At 27.3% G+C, this 23,133-nt stretch overlaps 2 protein-coding genes across 5 annotated transcripts; one reads left to right on the top strand and one right to left on the bottom strand.

Moving 5' to 3' along the window:
* Positions 1-1,143: 1,143 nt before the first annotated feature.
* On the top strand, positions 1,144-6,788 carry LOC118073677 (facilitated trehalose transporter Tret1-2 homolog). Its single transcript, XM_035094334.1, has 7 exons — positions 1,144-1,276; positions 1,969-2,306; positions 4,138-4,267; positions 4,454-4,589; positions 4,889-5,598; positions 5,691-6,090; positions 6,221-6,788. Exons 2-7 carry the CDS (start codon positions 2,287-2,289, stop codon positions 6,463-6,465), a joined length of 1,641 nt encoding a protein of 546 aa, XP_034950225.1. The 5' UTR covers positions 1,144-1,276; positions 1,969-2,286; the 3' UTR covers positions 6,466-6,788.
* A 2,771-nt stretch (positions 6,789-9,559) lies between these two features.
* chb (chromosome bows) lies at positions 9,560-23,089 on the bottom strand. 4 transcript variants are annotated; one of them, XM_035094186.1, is made up of 19 exons: positions 22,103-23,089; positions 20,862-20,967; positions 20,526-20,697; positions 20,256-20,432; positions 20,107-20,183; positions 16,051-16,082; positions 15,879-15,969; positions 15,053-15,252; positions 14,732-14,968; positions 14,385-14,638; positions 14,110-14,294; positions 13,741-13,863; positions 13,201-13,311; positions 13,027-13,125; positions 12,550-12,953; positions 12,139-12,204; positions 11,474-11,805; positions 10,050-11,400; positions 9,560-9,967 (listed from the first exon to the last, which is right to left on the bottom strand). In XM_035094186.1, the coding sequence occupies exons 1-19, from the start codon at positions 22,289-22,291 to the stop codon at positions 9,764-9,766; spliced, it is 4,410 nt and encodes a 1,469-aa protein (XP_034950077.1). In that variant the 5' UTR covers positions 22,292-23,089; the 3' UTR covers positions 9,560-9,763. The 4 variants fall into 4 exon arrangements, with proteins under 4 accessions (XP_034950077.1, XP_034950078.1, XP_034950079.1 ...); XM_035094187.1 differs by lacking the exon at positions 12,139-12,204; XM_035094188.1 differs by lacking the exon at positions 13,741-13,863.
* Positions 23,090-23,133: the final 44 nt, after the last annotated feature.

The following is a 23,133-nucleotide window of genomic DNA, read 5'->3' as shown; positions in this document are numbered from 1 at the left end:
AACTACTTCTATCAGCTACACAGACATCAAATAACCATGTGGACATGGTGTATTTTTACGAGAAACAGAATAGTTGGCAGAGTAGAGTGGTTGTGTTCCTGGAAAGTCGTACCGGCCGGCTTCCTCCGATCGATAAGACCACTTATTATCGCACTATCTAACTTAGACCTTGTATATATTATTGTTTATTTCTTTCCGTCTTTCATATTAAATTCAATGAGATTAAATTCATAGATTTAGTGTTTATTTCTCTTTTAGAACTTCTGTAATGACGTTATTTTCTTCAAAATTGTTGGACACAAACACGACAAGTACTTAATCGTCTCAAATTTCTTGCTCTGGTCAAATATTTATGATCTAAAAATAAGAAAATAATAAAACATAGTTTTGAAGGAAATCATTAATTTCAACAATTTTTATGTTTATTAAATCATACATTTGAGTGCCTTTTATTTTTCAAATATCAAATTATTGTTATTTAACCAGTTGTAGCTTCAGAAAAACATTTTTTTATAATTATACATTTCAAATAAATGACTTCATTACTCTGTTGCTAATAATTTTTAATAATAAAGCTCTACATTATAAGTATACATAAGTAAATATGTAATTGATATTTGAATTTACTGCTTACTTCGAACATGTTGAAACCTTTCAAGTTCAAAAATCGAAATAAAAATTTATTTTTCAGTTGTAAAAATATACCTGCTTTTTCGAGGATAAAAAAAACAATCAAACCTAAATAAATCTAATACTTCAAGTGGAAATTTTTACCTTACGACGATTTTTTACCTCTCCTCTTTAGATACCTGCACACATCAAGGACAATGGATTTAGACTCTGAAATATAAGATAATCCCTGAAACTTTTTTATTCAACCCCTAAGGACTTTGGAGTATGGCATTCAAAAATTTTATAGGGAAATTCGTTTCAACTTGCGAGATCTTTCACAACGGACTTTTTTTTTTTTATTGCTTGACTAATAATATATCGAGCCTCTGAACATTTCCATTTTTCCATTATACCAAACTCTATCGTCTGATGATGGTAATGTTAAACTCTGGTGAAAAGGCGTTGGTATGAAGCATGGCTGTTTATTCGTGTTTTCTCGGCGAGCTTCGAGTCGTTTCTATGTTGATTCGGCACACTAGGTAGGAAGTAGAACTCATGCAGAGAAACTTCAGTCGCTTTTAGTTGGTCGGGAGTGAGTTGAGTTCGTACGAGCTCGAGTGATCTCGTTCTCGCGGCTTTGTCTTACGGCTCTGAAATACATCTGGTAAATATTGCCAATTAATTGACTTCATTTATTCCCTATTTTTATCGAATTTTTTCCATTTTCATTCAAACTATGATGCATCATATTTCATAAAATAATTCTGCATCTCTATACTCCAATACTGGAATCATTTATTTTATTGTCATTTCGAAATTTTTCATGTATCATTTTTTTTTCTTTCAAGAACTTACAGTAAACGAGTATAATTATATTATTAAATATTTGCAAATATTTTTATATTAAATCAGTAGCTCGTTTTGGTATTTTCTGGATAATATTTGCTGAACCTTCAAAATTTCTCTCAAGTTTGAATGATTATTTGTGAAAATTAATTTTTGTACATAAAATAGTAGTTTCTGTTGATTAAATTTTTTCATTGTTTTTTTTTACAATTATTACAAGTGAGTAGATAAAAATATATAATAGAAAATACTCGTAGATATTGATAATAATATTCAAAGAAAAAATTCATTCCATCAAGTATGAAAATGTACGAAATTCTTTTCCAGTTAGTGAATTGAAATAAATTACTTGTACAGGTAACATTTGAATTTTTCTAATAATGAGAAAATTTAATCACTATTTTATATTTAAAATGTCATCATAGAAATTGATACATTTTTATTCATAATAAAATGTTTATTATTAAATTAAATTATAATTTTAAAAGAGTGAAAAAATGTTCTTTACAGATGAATTAAACGATGGTATTCCTTCCAATGCTATGCCAAGGAGTTGACGTCGTTAAACTTGTGCCTTAAATAAAATAAATAACATAATAACAATAAATATTGTAAAAATTACAAAAAAACATACATTTTTGAATACATAAAAATTAACGCATTTATTTTTTGACGTCATAATAGGGAATAATAAAGTGTTAAGTGTAAACTCAAAAACTTTTTTTTACAAACATCAGTATTTTTTAACGGGCTGTGAATAATAAATATTCATGTTAATAAAATAATAATAAATAAATAATTAACAAATAATAAATAAAATAAATAATCATGGATCCATATATGTTAAGGTGAGTGAAGTAGTAATTATTAATGATTAATGAAATATCTTGAGAAAAATTGAATATAAACATTATAATTTACGATCTTGCAAAATTTATACTGTAGCATATGGTTTTTTTCTTATTGCATAAGCATATGCTAGAGTTTGATATATTATGTTTTTATTCTTATTCAGCGAGAAAAATTTTTTAACATTTATTGCTTTTCAAAGGTAATTGTAATTACAAAATGGCTAAGTTTTAAAACATTCTTAAAAACAAACTTACCTCAAAACATATTTTGCATAATTCATCTAAACTATAACACAAAAAAAAATAATGTTTTTAATTGTACTATAATTAAAAGGTTAATTGATTTTGAACTAAGTTTAATTATTGTATTCAAAATTAGAAAAAAAAAAAACATCAAAGTACTTTTAATTTTTTTCTTTGCAACCAGAAGTAGTAAACAAAAAAAATTTATTATGATTAATGGTAAAAAATTGTACAAATCAGTTAAACAGCATGAAATTGTAAGAAAGCGTTTACTCGATTATCGTTATTAGATTGTTATTCGATATAAGTAATGCAAGAGCCATTTGAATCATGCATTTTTCAAGTGTAAATTGATAAGTCACGATTCATATTCCAGCCAATAATTACAACTGAATATGACATATACTTGTCTAATGTTTGAAGTTCGAGGTGATATTGCCTATTTACGTTACTACACTGAGGAAGTTAACTATTGACTTGTTATCAATACTCGAATGATTTATAAAATGCGATAAATTTAATTAAAAAAAAAACACAAAAAAAAACAATTAATATTATTATAAGCATTTTTTGTGAACGTAAAAAATGTTAAAAAATATTCAAAATAATAAACAAATAATAATAAAAATTACTTATTAAAATGAGTAGTTATATAATTTTACTATCCTTCGTTTTGTCATTTTATTTTTGTCTATTTGTTATGACTTTTGTATTTTTTTTTTCTTTATTGGGTTAAAAAATTAATCACCATTACTTTAACGTGGAAAATAAACTGACTGATAAAAAAATTTTTTAAATTCGAAAAATTTACGAAAAAACGATAATTCTAAAGAGACAATATAAGTAACTTCAAAACTGAAATAAAAACAAATTATTAATTAAAAACACTTTGCTAAATTTTTATAAGCCAGCTGTCAGCTCATTTAAGGATTAAATGGAGATAGTATATGGCGAGAACGTTTTTTACAAAACGATTAGGTCATTTAATCCAACATATCATATTGTATTGATGCATTTTATTCTGCCATTATATATTGAGATAATTCTTTAAAAAATTTCATCGTAATAATTTCTTAAGAGAAGTTAATTTATCTGACATTTAAAATTTACATAGTCTTAAAAATTATTTAGTTGATCATTTGAAAAATAAAAAAAAACTCAATGAACAATTAATTGGAGTTATTTTACTCAACATTATAACACTAGAAATCATTTTTAATTCATTATTATTAATTATTAAATTCTAAATACATAGTCTGTAAAATTGTTATTTTTTGTACTTTGGACTTGATTCTCATTTGTATAATATAACGGCTAGCAATTGCTATATGTAGAAGTCAATGAAGTAATAATCGCATCTTAGCATTCAGTATCTAATAGTTACATTTTATATTCTTAAGTAATTTAATTACTAAAGTCATGATAAATATTGTCTTTCAATAAAAATGTTCCATAAATTGCCTTTTCAATGTTATAATTATTTTATTTTAAATTGATGGTCATAAAAACAAATAATTCATCATAATCTGTTATATTGGACAGTCATTTTTTGTTTACTTAACAGAAAAAAAAATTAAATTTGCAGTGTCGAGCGAGAGGCCTCAAAGAATATTGAGGAGAATGAAAGAGAGTGCTTCAAGGATGCCATTGTATCCAGTAGAAGTCTTAACAAAGGATATGTTCCATCAACTCAACTGAAGAATGCGGTACCGGAGGTAAATTGACCTTTTTTTTATTTTTTAAATTTACATTAGTCTTGATCGTTTTTTGTATCTGTGTTTATTATGTGTCATGATCACTTTTCAACTATTTACTTATTCATTCATACATTCATTTTTCACTATATATCATTATTATTATCATTGTTTATAACGTAATTAATTCTTTGTCAATTTTTTCAGATCATTGCATGTGTTTTGTCTACTACTTTTCATATTGCAGTAGGATTAAGTATGGCATACTCAGCTATTCTTATTCCTCGCCTAGAAGATCCTAACTCTGACATAACAGCTACGAAAACAGAAACTTCATGGATAGGTAAAAGAAAGATTTTCAATTTATTAGTCATAAAATATTTTTTATCGTTATCTTTGCTACCTGTTCATTTTAATTTGCCTTTTAAGATCATTTATTAAACCATTAATTATGATAATTATCAACACCTTCAATGATACAATAATTCCGTAATTAATGAAGTAATAAATGCTTCTATCAATGATTATTTTCCTCCATTAGTAATCAGTTATTTAATCAAGCATTTATGAAAGATAAAAAAATAATTATGTTTCTACGTTCAGTTCAGAATATAATGTTTAAATAATTTAATCATTTTTTAGCAAGTATTATCGTAGTAGCAGTTCCAGCAGGATCTTTATTAGGAGGTTTTCTCATGGAAATATTTGGACGGATAAGAACACTTCAGCTAGGATCAATAGGTTACGTGATCGGCTGGATTTTAATTGCAACATCAACAAATGTCTCCATGATTTTAGTCGGGCGAATGTTGACCGGCCTAGCAACAGCTACATCAACATCCCCAGCTATTGTTTACATTACTGAAGTTGCCAGACCTGAATTGCGAGGTTCTTTGATGTCATTCGGACCAACTCTAGCATCATTTGGAATGCTTTTGGTGTATTTGAAGGGTGCTTACATGTCTTGGAGACTAGTAGCATGGCTTGGTATTATTTATGCAATAGTTCCTGTCTTCCTCGTCCAATTTTTTGTGCCTGAATCACCTGTCTGGCTTGTCTCCAAAGGCAGAATTGAGGATGCTAAAAAAAATTTAGAGTGGATTTACAAATCTGAAGATAAAGTTGCTGGAAAAGTTTCAGCTGCCGAACAAGCTTTTACGACAATTATCAAAGAGAATGAAATAAAATTAAGTGACCAACGAAGAAGTAAACGAAATGGATTTCAAACTAAAGTAGCAGCTTTTGCTAAACCAACTGGATTGAAGCCGATTTTTATTCTATTTTTATTCTTCCTTTTTCAACAATTTTCAGGAATTTATATAACTTTATTTTATGCCGTGACTTGGTTTCAAGTAAGTTTATTTCTACTTTACTGAATATAAAAATTGCCGAATAATAAATAATAAATAATTTATTTATCATATTTTTCTATTTTTACTTTTAGGAAGTTGGCGCTGGTGTTAATGAATATCTAGCATCTATCTTAGTTGGCTTAACTCGTTTCTTATGTTCAATGGTCAACACTTGGCTGCTACGACGCTATAAAAGACGCCCTTTATGTATTATTTCGTCTTTGGGCATGGCAGCTTGTATGAGTATTTCTGGATATTTTACACTGCAAATAAAAAATGGTAACTCTTCTGGAAGTTGGGTACCAGTACTCTGCCTTTTACTGTACGTTTGTACCTCTATGATTGGTATGCTTACAATTCCATGGACCATGACTGCCGAATTATTTCCAACTGAAATCCGAGGAATCGCACAGTCATTCAGTTATGCAATGGCCAATATTTTAATGTTTGCTGCAGTACAAAGTTATCGTGGACTTACAGTATTTTTAGGAGGTAAACAAATTTATTTATCTGTATTATTATAATGCATGCAGCTCTCTAAATACAATCAAAAGTTTTTTTCTTTTCATTAACATTATTTTCTTAGAGTATTATTTTCATTGACTCAATTATTTATTTAAAGGATCTCACGCCATTCAATGGTTCTTTGCTGGAGTTTCATTAGGTGCTGTTGTATTTGTGTGGCTTTTATTACCCGAAACTCATGGCAAAAAATTATCAGAAATTGAAGAATATTGGCAACACAATTTCATAGCTTGCGGTGCCGAAGCTAAAGCACGAAAGAGACGAGCTAAGAGGCGTGCACAAGCTAAAGCTCAAGCTCAAGTCACCGTGCCATTAAATCCAAAGAAAGCTGAGCCAGTTTAAAATATTTTTTTTTATTCTTATGTTTTAACGAAAAATCATTCCATTAGTAACATTTTTGGATTGATTTTATTCAAACCTGCGTAGACTTTTTAAAGTAAAAAAGTACGTATTACTCATATGTTTCAATATTTTTTTTTCTCAACAAGCTTTACTATCTTTGCAAAAAGATATTGATAATAATAATAGTGATGATATCTTTGTGTTGGTATAGAAATTAAATTTGTACAAAAATAGAATAACACTTAGATGAATATAAGCACCAATAAATGAAAGTATTTGAATGTCATAAGACCCAATATTAAATTTTAAAATCCATAAAAAAAGAATTCGTTCATCATGACATTATTGTATATGTTGATATTTAAGTATTTAAGATTTAATGGCGGACTTTTCTCATTTTTCAATCATGCCAAATAATTAAAGGACAATGAATTATGCATATAACTAAGCAATTGAGTAACTCAAGTATTAATTCAAACAATGATGTTATCTTAAAAATAAAATGAGTCTGTTAAATGACATTTGAGCTTACTTAAGGCTAACTATACTTAAAATATTTGAATACTTTTGTCAAATACATAAATGAGTTATTTGTAAATTTTATACAAGTTGTGGCCTTTCGAATACCTGCTATAAAAAAATTCATATTAACAAATTATCAAAGCCATTGATAATTTGATGAAAGAAGAATTGTTAGAAATAAGAAAGATGATTTTGTGTTACAGACAATATATATTTAAGCATTCTTTTTTATAAACAAAGTAAAAGAGAAAAAATAATGATTAATAACTATTTAAATGTTTAACTGACACATTTGTTGGCATCTACAAAATTTCTATGAAATAGATAAGTTATCTCAAAAGGCTGATACTTATGTATAATTAAAAATGACAATTTTTGAAATTTATAAAATTATTGTTTGTACCAATGTATTTTTTTAATGTAATTATACATAATTCTTATGTTATTACTTTATTTTTCATGAAAAATAAACAAATTAGATCAATTAAAATAATATTCATATGATCTTATCTTATTTTTCTAATAAAATAAATTTTCTGATATATGTTTATCAAATTTCATTCTAATTTTAATATTACGTTTTCGGTAGAAGGAAACGTTATTATAAACACATTTCGCATGTATTATTCATTAAAATAAGCATGTTGCAAATTATTTTTATTTATTATCTCAAATTGGCAATTACAATAACATATAATCAATGTTACATTGATAGATTTTTGTTATAAATATTTAAAGTGAAAAAAAGACTAATGTTTGTCAGTATTATCAACATTATACACGAAGAATTTTATTTTCTATTATTTTATGCCTCTCTCGTTATTTTATTATGAACGATAAAAATTATTTATTCATATGATCATTCTGCAAAAAATGTATTCTTCAATAGCATCTCTCAAAATCAAATCAATTTGAAGATTTATTCGTGGAATAACTAAAAAAATTATTTCTATTGTCGAATAAATTAATGGAATAATTTTTGCAGAATAATTAAAAATGGAATTTACTTCCTATTATTAACAATAAAGTAAAACAATAAACAAATTTTTGTTTGATTCCTTACTAATCAACATTCAATGTAAATAATGAAATACCTACGTGATGATATTTTTTAATAAAAGAGAATTTTTATTTAAGAAAAATAACAATGCAATATTTTGTTTCAAAGTTTATTACTTTTAGCTTTAATACACATTTTCCATTTTCATTATGCCATTAATAAATCGCACCTTTTTGTTTATATTCACTTGATTACATTTTTTTCTTATATTTATGATAAATACATGAAAAATTGAAAGATTTATTAAATTTATAGCGTATAATCAAATATTAATATACACATTTGTCATATAATAATAATCATTTTACCGTTATGTTATCCAATTTAATTTATTAAATTAACTCATATTTGTCCACGCTTACACTATTCATTCAGTCATTGAACTTTTTTCCATTTACTTCTGTGCTAATCTATTTAATAAAGCACAAAAAAAAACTATGCATGACTATAAAAATGATTTTTGCTATTTTAATATTTCTTCTGATTACTTTCATTACTACGATATTATAGCTATAAAAAAGAATATAATATTTTGCAAAAAAAAAAAAATGTAAATAATACTGTAAATATAACGAAAAAATCTTTATTAATAGTTATGTAAAAAATTATTAATATTAAAACAGTATTATTATAAACGACTATTATTCTATCGAAACATATATTATTTAATTAATAGATTGAATATAATGAAATAAATGATATATGATAGTCTGTGGAAGATTAAAACATGCTACGAAGATGAAGTAGACGAAATATAATACATTAGAATGTTTACAAACTTTTTATAAACGAATAAAAGAAGAAAAAAAAATATGAGGACTGATTACAATTATACTTAAATTCCAATGGCACAATCTTAGACACGGACCTTTGAAGTACCGGTTATAAATTTTCTTTGTTTAAGCTTTGATTTTGTTGCGTTCACTGATGATGCAGGACTGTTTTCACTAATTACAATAATATCAAAATTGCTGCAATTAGTTTCAAATAAAAATACTGGAGCTCTAATTTAAACATCACGTAGATTTTTTTTCAACGATTTAGTCAATTCATAACAGCTAATTTTTCTCAAAGTTATAACTTTATAATACAATAAATTATTTACAACAAAAGTAAAATTTAGATTTATTCAATTGTTTATCATCATTACAACAAAATTGTGGAATTCTTTGATTCAATTATTCATGAAAACAGCCCCCAAACTATTTCATTAACGTCAAATATTTAAGTTATTATCTTACTTAATATAAAGCTATAAATCATTCGTAGCTAATAATGAATTATTATTGTAGTAATAGATAATAGAAATAAAAAGGTGAAATTAATAAATATAACTTACTCTGATGACAAGATGACGCACATTCTCCTGGAATCGCGTCACTATTAGGATAAAAACAGCTATTTACAATGCCTTTGTATATTAATTACTTATTTCACCCTTTATCTTCTCAACTTTTTCAACACTTATTTATTATGTTCTTTATATTTTAGCGTTCTTTCATTCTTTTTTAAGTCGACTTAGTTTTATGTTTTTTTTTTTTTGACACGGTTGTGATAGTTTAATAACTTCAATTGAGAGATTTTCATATGTCAAGGACTTGTTACACTCTTACCAAAAAATCGCAGCAGTAATAACTCATGTTTTGCTTCTAATCGTGCAAACTTCTTGAGAATAGATATCCTCAAAATTCCCGAGCTATTACCACTAGCTATCGGTTAATTTCGACTATGATTACTCCGCGGGCTTGATGATTGACTCGCTTCTTGTGCTTTTTGTATGTAAATATTCAACAATTTTAGTTTACCACCATAAAGATTTTTACGATATGGATCGAAGGCTTCTTCACCAATGGCTGCATGTATTGCAACCATGCAAAATACTGCTGCTTTACGAACTACACTTTCATTATTATCGTACGCCTGTAAATAATACAAAAAAATTAATAATTCTTTTAATTTGATAGAGTATTGAATGAAATGAACTATAATGAAAACAACTTACCCCCATAAGTGCAGCCATCACAGCATCAAGATTAGATTCAATAGCTTTTTTTCCTCCATGTTCAACAACATTTTGAATCATTTTAATAGCAGCGACATTTTTTGGAAAAGGTTCTGTTCTAATAGTCGTTATAGCAAGATAAATGATTTGTTGGGGAGGTAATATAGTAGCAATCATTGCAGCACAGTCTTCAGCAGCTTTAAGAAGCTGTAATGGTTTCGTAGAATGTCCTCTTCTTGGACTGCTACCAGAACCATCGTAAGCATCAGCTTTGTGTTCATTGAGAACTTTTAAAATTAATAATTCAGCAAAAGTTGTAAAGTTCTCAATAAATTCTGATCGCTTCAACATTTCTATTAATGTTTTTAACACTTCAATTTCTAAAGCTTTGTCTTCTGGAGCCAGACAGTCCAACATAGTTTTTAATAATTTTTTAAACTGTCTAGTAACGTTTGAAACATCATCAGCCTCACGAATATAAATTTGAAAATCTCTAAGTGCTTGAGCTTTATCTGAAACATCTACAGATTCATTTTTAAGTAATTCCAAAGTTCTATCAAACACTTCTGGTCCTCGTGGTAAATCTGGTGACATTCCAGAAATATTGTGACCTTCATAACCATTATTTCGACGATCAGGTAGAATTAAATCACCCGCAATGGTATCACTAGATCCATTAACGGTTATATTTCCAACACCTCGCACTCGCTGAGTTGGAGAAGATACTGAAGATGATCTTCCAGAGTTTAAAGTTAAGCTTTCGATTTTCTCTTCGACGTCTGCCATATTACTAATACCACTATCTTTGCTAGATGTTGCACCCTCCATTCGTTCAAAGCCATAATTCTGGATTTCTGCAGTTGTCCTACGAAGCGATTTATAGACTTCTTCCGGATTTAAATGATCATCATTAGACTCCATTTCATGTTTCACTGATAGTCTAGCAGGAGATTGAGGAACTCTTGGTAATAAACCACTAGGAGATGCTGGATTTGATGCTGGTGAGCCGCGTTTCAAATAACTTTGAATCAACGGCATTGCAATATCTTGATATATCTTCGGTAATTCGTTCAGCATCATTGGAAACAGTGGCGGATTAAGATTATAAAGTGCACCTATCGCCTCTTGGGCATGTCGACGAACGTCTTGACTTTTCACATCATTCGTCCAATCTAACAAACGCACTAAAGCTGATTTGCATGATGGATTCAACGCTGATGGCTCTGCTTGGTCAATTATACTCATTAAAAATTGTAAAGTTGCTACTTTTACTCTAGAATTCGGTGTATATGCTGGATCCGTTAAAAATCGCATTATTACTGGCAGTAATTGTTCACTGGAAAATGATTCTCTGTCGAAAAAAACTTTCATTATTATTCTGATAAAAAAAAAATCCATTAATCGAATTAAATTTAACTAATTACCTGACTATATCAAGTGTTCGATTGATTTTTGTCTGAATAGATCCGAGAAGATCGGCGCCAAGTTTAGTGAGTAATCGCGTACACAAAACATAAAGCCAATCACCTAAATCCTCATAATGCGTAGAAATAAGCTCATGTAAAGTATCCAAAAAAAGACTAAAAACTTTAGTATGAGAATCCATAAACATTTTCGTAAAAATATCTGTAACTTTACGTAATTCCGAAGCAGTAAGGGTATTTCCATTTGATAAAAAGTGCAATAAATCGATTAATCCTTCTTTTCGATCTCCCCAATGTTTTCGGCCACAACATTCAATAATCTCTTTAATGTCCTGTAAAAAGAAGTTTTCATCAGTATATATTAATTAGAAACAATTTTGAAAGACCAAATATTTCATTATTCAATTATCGAAACATCCAAATAATCGTCATATTGATGAAAAATCACTTTTTACATATTTTATTAGAATTTTGATCAATATTTTGAATGAAAAGAGTCAAATTTAAAGATATTCATGAAGTTATTTATAAGAAAGATACATGTAAATAAATAGTACATTTAAACAAAATTGTTAATAGAACATTTAATTTTGATTAAATAAATAAATGAGAAGTTAAACAAATATAGGTGAAGAAGAAATGCAAGGCAATTTTATAAAACAAACCTTAGGTGCTGGCGGATCCCACACATCGCGATGGAGTCTCTGTTGTGAACCACTCCACGAATACGACTTTAAATTATTAACAGAAAACATTGTTAACATATAAAAATGATAAATTGATATTGATGAAAATACAAATAATAAAAAGAAAAATTTGATTATAACTGAACAAAACCAAAATAAAGAACACTGAATTCATGCATCCGTAATTATTTTAGAAATAACAAAACAAATTATGGATATTATTTAAGAAATCGAAAAAAATCGTTTTCAGTTAAGATTAATTAAAGTTACGTGAAATGAATAACTCTGGAATAGACTGACAAACATTTAGCAACTATTATTTCGTAGTAGTTAATAATTAATTAATGAATTTTTCATTATTTATCGTCATGAATCTAATTAATAACTTACATCACTAGGACGACGATAATTATCAGTACTTCGTTCGGAACAAAGACTACTAGTCTCACTGTCATCACTATGGTCTCCTTTTCCTCCTCTGGGAGTTTTTGGATGATGATCAACTCCATCAAAAGAAAGAGCATCAGCAAGAGCTGATTCAGCTTCTCTAGATTGCTGTAGCATTTTTTGTGCCATGACTGGAGGTCTTGGTGACATATAAACAGTCCGTGCACGTAATTTAGAAGTAATACTTCTGTCTAATCCAAATCGTTGAGGACTAGGTTCCCGACTTGTTTCAGTACTTCGCATTCCTTGACCAGATAATCGTCTTGGTCTAGCAATTAATGATTCACCATCGCGATTATATGATGCATAGCCCATTCTTGAAGCTGGAGAACAAGATCTACTACTTGCTGTAATCAAATAAGTACATTATTAAATAAAACAGAATAAGTTAAAAATTAACTTCTTTCCATCGAAACTTACGTTGTGATTGTGAGACTCCGGAAACTCTGGTCTTTGTTCTCGCTGTCCTTTCAGGACTTGGTGTTGAATTAATATCAGAAAGTTGTTTATTAACTCGAGCTGAAAATATGTGATCAATTAATTATCTAATTTTAAAGTTTAGAAAAATTTTTAGAAATTTATTAAATTGCTTACGAGTGGCAGCTTTACTACGATTCATACTAGCATACATCATCCTGGATTGAGCACGTCTGGCAGCTTGAAGATCAATTGCACTGTTAGACCTTGGTCCAGGAGAAGCTCGACCTTTATTGACACAAAAAAAAAATGTTTATATAAATAACTTTTTTTACACATATAAATTTAAAATATTCCTCTATGTACAATAAATATTATCAACTAACTATAATTAATATTTTACCAACACCGTTCAATTATATTTTTAAGTTTATATAATATAAATCAATCAAATTACTTTTACAATTTTTAAATATAAAACAATCAATAAAATAGTTAAACAATACACCTATTAAATGATTAAATGAGAAAATGAAATAATTGGTGATGATAATTAATTAGTGATGTAACTCTTATAGGGTCTTTTTTAGATAACAATTGATGCTTTTAGATCAATTCCAATTTTAAAGCTCGTTAAAATAGCAACAACTAGAGACCCTATGAGGGTTAAAAGTGATGGTGACAATAAAGTTGATGATGAAAGAGTAATTAAATTACAGTAATTGTCAGTTGGTCTTTGCAGAACTGGAATTCCAGACCGATAAGATCTTGGTAGAGATGGAGTCCGTTTTAATGGTCCATGAGGCGGACTTTGAGTCTGATGTAAATTTTCCGTACTGCCTTTATTTTTAATTCAGTTTTTTTGTTTATGATTTTGTGGCACCAAGAGCAGCATGAGAACAAGCAATTAACATAGTTTACAATGGTATATACCGTGAAAAAATGGAATATAAATAATAAGTAGTTTGATCGAAAGCTAATTGAATAATTTTTATCAGTCACAATAACATGAAAAAAGCGAATAAAATTTTTAAAGTAATTTATTTTAATCTATGAATAAAGCTAAGTAAATTATTAATACCGTACCTGCTGCACTCATTGCCGGTCTTGTAGGTCTTGGTGGTATGCTTGCAGTTCTTGTAACAGCATTAAGACTATTTACACTTCCACTGTTGCTTTGGGACATGAGATTACGTTTTTGTGATGCATCCATTGTATTCAGAAGAATTTCTCCTTGTTCAGGAAAATGATCTCGAAAAGCCCAATATGCTCTAAAGTATAATAATAGTTTTAATAAATGGTATTGATTAAATTTGGTTGAAAACTAGAAAAATTAATAATAAAAGAAAATATCTCTTTACTTTCTGGCAAAAACTCTAGCTTCAGCATCAGGATCTCCTATTCCTTTGCCAATTGAATCTTGTAAAGTCTTGACATGTTTTTGTAACAAATGTGCAGACCATGTTTGCAAAATTAAACTAACGTATTCGCATGCAGCACGTCGAATGTCTTTACTTTTGCTCGTTAAAAATGATGTTATTATTGGTATAAAACGTGAACTGTGAGTGTGTTGGAAAATAAATCGCAATGCAACAGCTCCAGATGACGAAACAACCTATAAAATGAATTGAGTATAAGACAAATTAATATTTATTACCGAGAAAAATTATTAATATTTTTACAACGAATTGTATCGTTTAGTATTTACCTTAGCGCTGTTTTGAATCAGGTTCATCAGAGGTCCAATTAAAGACTCAATGAACTGAGCAATTTTATTTTTCAATTGTTTACTAAGAAAAGCCAAAGTAATACAAGCTTCTTTAACGACTTGAGATCTCAGATCTGTACAGGCACCTTCGAATGCATTCTGCGAGGACTTTAATAATTCAAAAAACATTTCATAATTTGCTCCCCCTGCTATAATAATTCCTCGAACTTTTTTCAACTAAATTTAAAGAGGAAAAATATTTAAAAACAAACATAATAATACATATCAATAAATGTTCAATACAATTAAAAAAATACATACACTTTCAATTCTTTGGTTCCAATCTTTTTTATCATCACCAATAGTATCACGAATGATCCTAAATTGTTCTTCAAGATCTTTGGTAGAAAACAAATGTACAGTAGCTACATCTTCAAATGCAGTAAGAAATGCTTCTTCATCAACTGCACCAGCTCCTCCAGCACTAGTACCTGAGTTTAGTCGTTCGCTTAATTTCAATCCTTCATTTTATTTAAGAAGAAAATAAAATTTGCGAACAGAACAGAAAGTATAAATAAATGAATAACTAGCTATACTAATAGTCAAAATTAAGGAATAACACCATATTACACTTGTTAAGTTCTTTAGTTATAATCATTTTCAGGCATTTTAAAATAAATTAAAGTCAGTCAAACTGATTTTTATCATAGTTAAAGTATGCACGCATTAAGTATACTTCAAATGACCGAGAAATCAATTTGAAGCATGACTTGTACAATTTTCAACCGATTGACGTGAATTTTCAAGAAATTTTCCTTATTCAACTTCAATATCTTACTACGTTTCTCAATAAAAATTATTTTTATATTATTTAAAATTCAACTATGTACTAAAATTTTCTTTATACATAATATGAATGCTCTTTTTAATGTTATATTTATAATTAGTTGTTAACAATGATCTAAAATTACTACTTTATCTTTGTCTGAAAAAGGTGTTAATCCTTAACAAAATAAAAAAATTATAATATTACTAAAAATATTATTAATAATAATGATAATTATCAATAAAATGAAAAACGAATAAGCAATAAACATATATCATAAATTATATTTAAAAAAAAAAAACACGGGAATATGTAAAGTACCGAGAGTTGAAGATGTAGACTTTATACTTGGTCCGAACTGGCTTTTCTTCTGAAGAACACTTTTTACTCTCTTAACAGGCGCAGTTTTGATCTGTAAGTTAAACCAAATATGAACAAAAAATCACTTAAAGAATAATTTTAAATTAATAATTGAATATAATATTTTACTCACCGCTCTATCAGGTTCATCATCGTCTCTACCAACTGTAACAAAAAATTTTACAGAAAATAAACTAAATGTTTTTAATACAAATATATATAAAGTTTTACTACAAGTGAACAATTGAAAATTACGAAAAAATAAAAATACCTAAATTAGGATATAACCAAGGAGGTTTATGAACATCACACTGACATCCACGTGCTCTAGCACCTGAATGTTTAACAATATTATCCCACTGTAAAATCCATGTACTACTATCATCCCATATTCGTTTATCAATACTTGGATACTTTATTAAACCACGTTTAGAACAGCAGTGTCTATAAGGATTTGATTCATCAAAATTACTCATTTTCTATCACAATAAATTTCTATTAACTCATTTCACTGTAACAAATTGATTTATATATGCTTCGTGCTGTTTAATTAAGAATTTAATTATTATTGAAAGTTTGTTCAATTAATAAAGTGTTAAATTAAAAGTTCAAAGTGATAATAGATCAAGTAAAAGCATGAAGGATTAAGAAAGTGTGAAAATCCCACGATGAAAGTCCTTTTTCATTGTTCTTTTATTCTTATTCTTTTCATGTTTAATTATTTTTTCTTATTTTTATCACTTCCTCCTTACTAATTATTTTAACATGACCTTAATAGATCAATTTGCTGATTAGTTACACTTAAAACACATTCTCAATTAATTTAGACACATTATTAACCAATAAAGTTCAAACTGTTTCATTTGAAAATGGTCTTTCGGATAATCAAGATTCGAAATTATTTCAACAGAACTTTGTAGATTATATTTGTTAATTTAGAGATCCATTATGATAGATAAAATAATTTTGTAAATCATAATTACAAAAATCATCATAAAGGATAACTAATATAAATACAAATATTGGCCTTTAATAAAGAGAATACGATAAAATACTCGCGGCGTTGGAAACCCGTAGTGTAGATGTGAATCACGACACGATACGAATAGAGTTCCTAGCTACCTCGTGTGTTGTTGAATGTATCAAAGAGTCAGGAGAAGGGTCGACCTTCCCCCATAGGTTATTTGTTGTAAAATAGAAAAGTAGACAATGTATTACATATAGGGGATTGGAGGGGTCTTGCAAATATGCTATCATCCAAATCTCAACGACTTGTATGCTATTAAAAAGAATTCAAATTTCTATAACGTCTAAGCTAATTTAAATTTTGCAAAAATCAAGTTATATAATCAACTATTACAAGATGCTTTTTTCCAATATTTTATCATAATTTTTTCGTTAAATAGTTTAATTTAAAAACACTAAATAAAAAAAGTTTTATAAAGCGATAATTTGTTATTATGATAAATATTCACTTGTAAAAAATAAATAGTAATTATACTTTTATAGAAAATGATTGTAATTGAATTTATGTAATTTAATGAACGAAAAATAAAGTAAAAATTCCTTTCAATTGTTATAATCAGGATTCTCATATCTAATCTTTGATTTATTGAAGTAAAAAATAATTAAAGGATTGATTATGTAAAAGTAAATGATGATCCACCGGATATTACGAGTATAAATCAAAGATGTAACATGCTAGTACATATATCATGACCTTAATATTATAAAAGATATTTATTATTTTTATCATTATTTTATTTCATTGATTTATTTTAATTTTTTTATTCAAGTTGAATATTTAAAATACTTTTAAGAAAATAAATTACGCGAAATAAATGTCAATAAATGTGTGTCGATGAGAGTGTGATTATATATTCTTTTAGAAATTGTATTTTACACACCTACACACTCATTTTCTTCAAGTATGTATACACTAGAGTACACACCTTAGTAATAATTGTCTCTTTACTAGTTAAAATTCATAAAAATTTATTTCTGTTTTTTATTTTTATTTTTTTCCATTAATCATCATATATCACTAATTATCGACTATTATCGGAAGTTTTAACTTTTCTTATGATTTTTCCATCACTTAATAATAGTTTATTATTTCATCGTTTGAACAGAAGATTGTTTTCATAAATACTCTTTAGAAAATCAAAGACGTTTTTTAAAGAATTATTTTCTGTTTTTTTTTTCAACTTTTTTCCTAATATTCATCAATTTAAATTAAATTAACTGTTTTTTGTTCAAAGATAAATATTCAAGAATTTTTCATATTTACAAATAAATATTCAAATAATTTATATTTAAAACGCTAATTTACTTGAAATTTTTTGATATTTACGGAAATAAAATTATTTTAATTACTGCCGTCATTTTAAGGTCATAAAAGCAATAATTATTAATGATTAAAAATTAGAATAATTCCAATTAACAAATCAAAAAATATGTTTTTCGTTAAAGAATTTTAAATAGAATTGAGAAATGCATAGCTAAGCCTTTCACTTTTCACACATGTAAAGTTTTCAACAAGGAATCAAATAGTGGGGATAAATTGAGAAGCAATAGAGAAAGAGGTTAAAAATGACATCAAGAATTTTTGCAATGTTTTATAGATTGTCATCTCAATTTCTGCTTAATTATGTTGATATTGATCGCTTAATTTCAATAAATTTAAATTAAGAACTTATCGAAACGTGAAGTAATGCAAATGATAAAAAAAATATATATTTTCTCGATCATTAACACGTTTATGATTCTTAGAAGAACATCAGAAGCTTCAAGGAGGTTTACAAACATAGTTCTAACGACGTTAATAACATTTTTGCTGTTTAAACATAGGAACTCATATGATAAATAAATTTTAATTCAATTGTAAGGCAATTGAACAAAATCATTTATTAATATTAGTCTAGGATGTTCTTTCATTCGTTTATTGACATTTGTAAAATTAGCAAAATAATTTTAGTCTGAAAATCCTTCATTATCAATCGTTATTTGCTTCACGGCTACTTAGAGATCTAAAAATACTTATGAAATCAACCGCGTCATCTTATGTGACTTCTTTTCTTTTACATCTCCTGTTATTCTTTCTTATCTTTTTTCTTTAGTTTTTTTTGTCTTTATTATTATGCCAAGCCTCCTGTTGGGTGATCTAATCAAAATACTGCGACGTAACTTCTAAATTAGTTCTATTCTATCATTTAATTTTGGGTAAAAATTAGTAAGTCTAATTTAAAACGTAAATTTTATATTATTTAAATCAAAAACTTGATGATGTATATTAAAGATTCATCAAGATTTATTATATATTAATAATATCAAAAGTTATTTTTCGTTAATATAAAAAGTTAATAGTAGAAGTTGTTACAACATTGACTACTAATATTTGTGAAACTAAAGCTATAAAATTCATTCTATAGTTCGAATCTACTTTATTGAAGATCATGGAACGAATGAATAAATGGAATAAAAGAGAGAAGAGAAATTTTGTTGGATAATTTGCAAAACACGTGCAGATTATTACGACAGCTGCGTAGAGAAACCTCTCTTTTCTACTTTAGTTCTGCATAATCATAAGAATTTATTTTTTCAGAGCTTTGTACAGTCAATTCAAGAAAATGAATTGAAGCTCACATTACGATAATAGGTATAAAGTATTTAAAATAGTTCTAAACTCTTGGCAAACCCTCCAAAAATGTATCATTTGTTATTTTCACTTTTCTATTTAAACTAAATTTTTGTATTATTCATTGTGATATTTTTCTTTAATTGTTTTTTGCATTATAATATTACGCATTGACTTATTCAATTACAAAACTTAATACTTATCAACGAAACGTAATCTCAAAGTTACGGTAGATCAGATTTTAATAAATGCATGAATAGAATGTATTTATCAAGGTTAAGCCATTAATAAAAATTTCATTCATACAAGAAAAACTAGGCAATCATAGTAATTGAAGTGTTTTAAATATTTTTAATTATCTTAAAAATACTTTTGAAATTAAAATAGTAAGTTTTAATATTGAAGATGGCGACACATCCTAGATCAAGTAGATTTATTAAAAATCGATATTTTTATTAAAAACCCGTGAGCTTTTTGTTTATGAATTATCCAAAAATATTTTAATAATCATAATTAACCAAATCCCTTACTAAATAAATAAAAAATACTTACCATCCATAGAATTGGCAAGAGGCAAAAAATCTCCTTCTGCCTTCAACTGATCAAATCTTTCCACGAGAAGTTGCCATCTATAAAAAAAAAAGATATTCAATAATATTGTATTTTCAATGACCTTAAAATAAAATAAAAAATAAAATTACTTCGCTTGTGGTATACTGTGTTTCCGTTGTAAATCATTACGGAATCGTTCTCCAACATGTCTGTAGATATTAACAATTGTATTTACTGCAGTTTCTCGAACTTTTTCATTAGGATCCGATAGTAATTTTACAATACTGGGAACCACAGCTGATAAAACCATCTCATCTGCACCATATCTGCATAATAAAAATACATTAATAGAACATAATAATCATAAATATTAATAAACTGAACGTTATTAAAAATATTAATATTTAAAAGTTACTCACTCTGCTAATATGGTGGTTAATAAAATCAAAGATTCTTCCCTTAATTTAGCATTTTTATGGCCAAAAGCTGGATGAAGACGATCTAAAAGCTGTTGTGGAGTCATACTGCCTCTTTCTAGAATTTTCAGAAGCACTAGTCGTGCTTTTTCACGTGTTGTGTCTTTACTATCTCCTAAAATCAATCAATAAATATATTTATTAATATTTTAATTTATTTAAGAACATACATCATGAGAAATACCAGATAGAAAATAAAAATAGTGAATAGATAAAATTTACACTCCATTATTGTACTTACATTACACTAATGTATATTGAGTCTATTAATTTACATACCTAATCTATCTATTGTTGGCTGAATTATCGTTGAAATGTAAGGCCGAAAATCATGACCCATGCGATCTGCGATGTGAGTGAGGATTTCCAACCCATTTTGAACAATCTGATAAATGAAAAAAATGTTATTCATATTTTTATGTTACTATAATCGAAAGGTTATTTTATAATAAAGTTATAAACGAAATCTAAAATTTAATAATTATTTTGTTAATACTACTATTATAGAAATGACTAAAATTATTTATCAGGAAGAGAAATAAGACTTTCATAAGCCTTGAGAGGTCCAAGAGTCTATTTTAGATCGGGGTAAATGTTCTGGCATACGACTCAACGTTTGCTTGTTTATTTCTTTTAGTCTGGCCCTTAAATAGGCTTGAAATATTAATTAAGAAAATATCAAGACATTTTTATCATATGTAAAAATAGGCAGAACATTTCAATTGATTGATCAAAACCAAATAATAAAATTAAAGGTAAGTCAAATAAAAGCAAAAAATATAAAAACAACTGAAATGGTTGATTTTTAATAAGAACAATATAATGACCAATGATTTTTATAACCTTGACATCTCAGCAATTAAATTTGCAGACTATATATGTGTATATGTATATGATTCTTGAAAGAACTGGTTGCAATAAGAAATAGCACGTAGGTGTATGTTAAGAACAAAAATATAAATTAAGTCATGTATTTCAAACAACTTATTATTTTTATTAGTTTCTTTTACTATTGTTGTCATTATTATTGCATTACGTTATCATAAACTTGATGTAATCATTTAGTTATATTTAGATAAGTCATGACTTTAGTGATTAGATGGTAATTTAAATTTATATTTTATACTGTAAAAATTTTTTCAATCTAATAATTTGGAGTTTTCTCTGATAATCAATTATTTTCAAGATTCGAAAATAACATAGAAATTTTCAAATTTATACAATTGGCGACTGACTTTATTTTCAATATACCACAAACAAGTTTTTTAATCTAAAATGGTATGAAAGTTTGATTCCTTATTAGCCAACTAACGTAAGTGCTCCCTATAAGGTATTATCAACTGGTTTATTCAATCACAAATCATCATTATATAATAAATTATATATAAAAATCTAGTACATTTTATCTATGATTCCTCAATTACAAATATAATAGGAGAATAAAAAATAATACAAGTGCAACTCTTAACAAAAAAAAAACAATGAATGGAATCTTTAAAAAAAGAAATAGAAAAACTTACCTTGGCATTGCCGTTATGGAGCCAAGGAATGACATTATCGATGAATAATCCGATGTCTTGGCACTCAATGCTATTAGACGAATCTCCAAGATAGGTCAACAAATTGTTGCCAACAGTCATTTTTGTTTTAATGTCTGTTGTTGACAATAAAGGCATAAAACCATCCATGTCTCTTGGATTTAACGTCATTTTTTAACACAAGAATGTGAAAAAATTCACTCAAAAAATTAAAAATAATCACTCAGAACTTTTGAATAATTGTTTATCACGAATTTACACCAGTCAACAGGTTATGGAGTCATTTAATGAGTCACTAATGACATTTTTGTAATATTGAAGGTTATATGAATGAATAAATAAATTTTTAAACGAATCAATTTGTCTTATTTTAAACCCGGTCATTGGCCTTGCTTAATTGAGCAACATCAGTATTTATTTAGGTTAATTAAATGGATAGAAAAAAATGTGTTTAACAACTCACTGAGGATCTCAGATGATCATTTTTCAATTTGTTATTAAAAAAAATATATCATTTATGTGAAAAATGAGGTAATAAGGTCATTCGTGTACTAATTTTCATGAAACTTTAGTCTTAAAGATGGACAAAACAATGATCTTTAATTTCTTCTAGGGTTATAATTTTATTTTAAGACACTTTCATCACTTCTGATCATTAATGCTCACTATTTTATCTCTTCAAATGATTTCAAGTATTTTTAGGTTGATAGTATTGGTATAAGTTTTTTTATTTGTTGCGAACAAAAAATTCGTCGCGATGGCCCGACATGAATAATACACCAAATAAGACGAAATTTTCGGCAATAACTTTTCAACGTTTCTACTCGATTTTATGAGTGAATTATATTAGTAATACTTTCACTTTCGATGTGAAATCACGACAATTCAACTAGTTTTTATTTCAACGATCAAACTAATGTGGGAGTTAACTCGGAATGCGAGAAAAGAAACTTGCCGCAAGCATCGCCATTTTGGTTAAGTTACTGCACGAATACTCTTTTACCGGAAGAACA

Source organism: Chelonus insularis, unplaced genomic scaffold (assembly GCF_013357705.1).
Source record: "Chelonus insularis isolate UGA/USDA-ARS -01 unplaced genomic scaffold, ASM1335770v1 scaffold_362_pilon, whole genome shotgun sequence".
NCBI classification, from domain to species: Eukaryota; Metazoa; Arthropoda; class Insecta; order Hymenoptera; family Braconidae; genus Chelonus; species Chelonus insularis.
Note: the sequence above shows the minus strand (reverse complement) of the source record. Positions and strands in the feature narration are given on the sequence as shown.

Excerpts from the sequence above, each read along its gene's own strand:
- LOC118073677 (XM_035094334.1), top strand. The coding sequence starts at position 2,287 with ATGGATCCATATATGTTAAG. Across the intron at positions 2,307-4,137 it reads ATGGATCCATATATGTTAAG|TGTCGAGCGAGAGGCCTCAA; the intron begins GTGAGTGAAGTA and ends TTAAATTTGCAG. Across the intron at positions 4,268-4,453 it reads TGAAGAATGCGGTACCGGAG|ATCATTGCATGTGTTTTGTC; the intron begins GTAAATTGACCT and ends CAATTTTTTCAG.
- chb (XM_035094186.1), bottom strand. The coding sequence starts at position 22,291 with ATGACGTTAAATCCAAGAGACATGGATGGTTTTATGCCTTTATTGTCA. Across the intron at positions 13,312-13,740 it reads AAGACCAACTGACAATTACT|GTCGAGCTTCTCCTGGACCA; the intron begins GTAATTTAATTA and ends GTGTCAATAAAG. Across the intron at positions 11,806-12,138 it reads GGGATCCGCCAGCACCTAAG|GACATTAAAGAGATTATTGA; the intron begins GTTTGTTTTATA and ends TTCTTTTTACAG.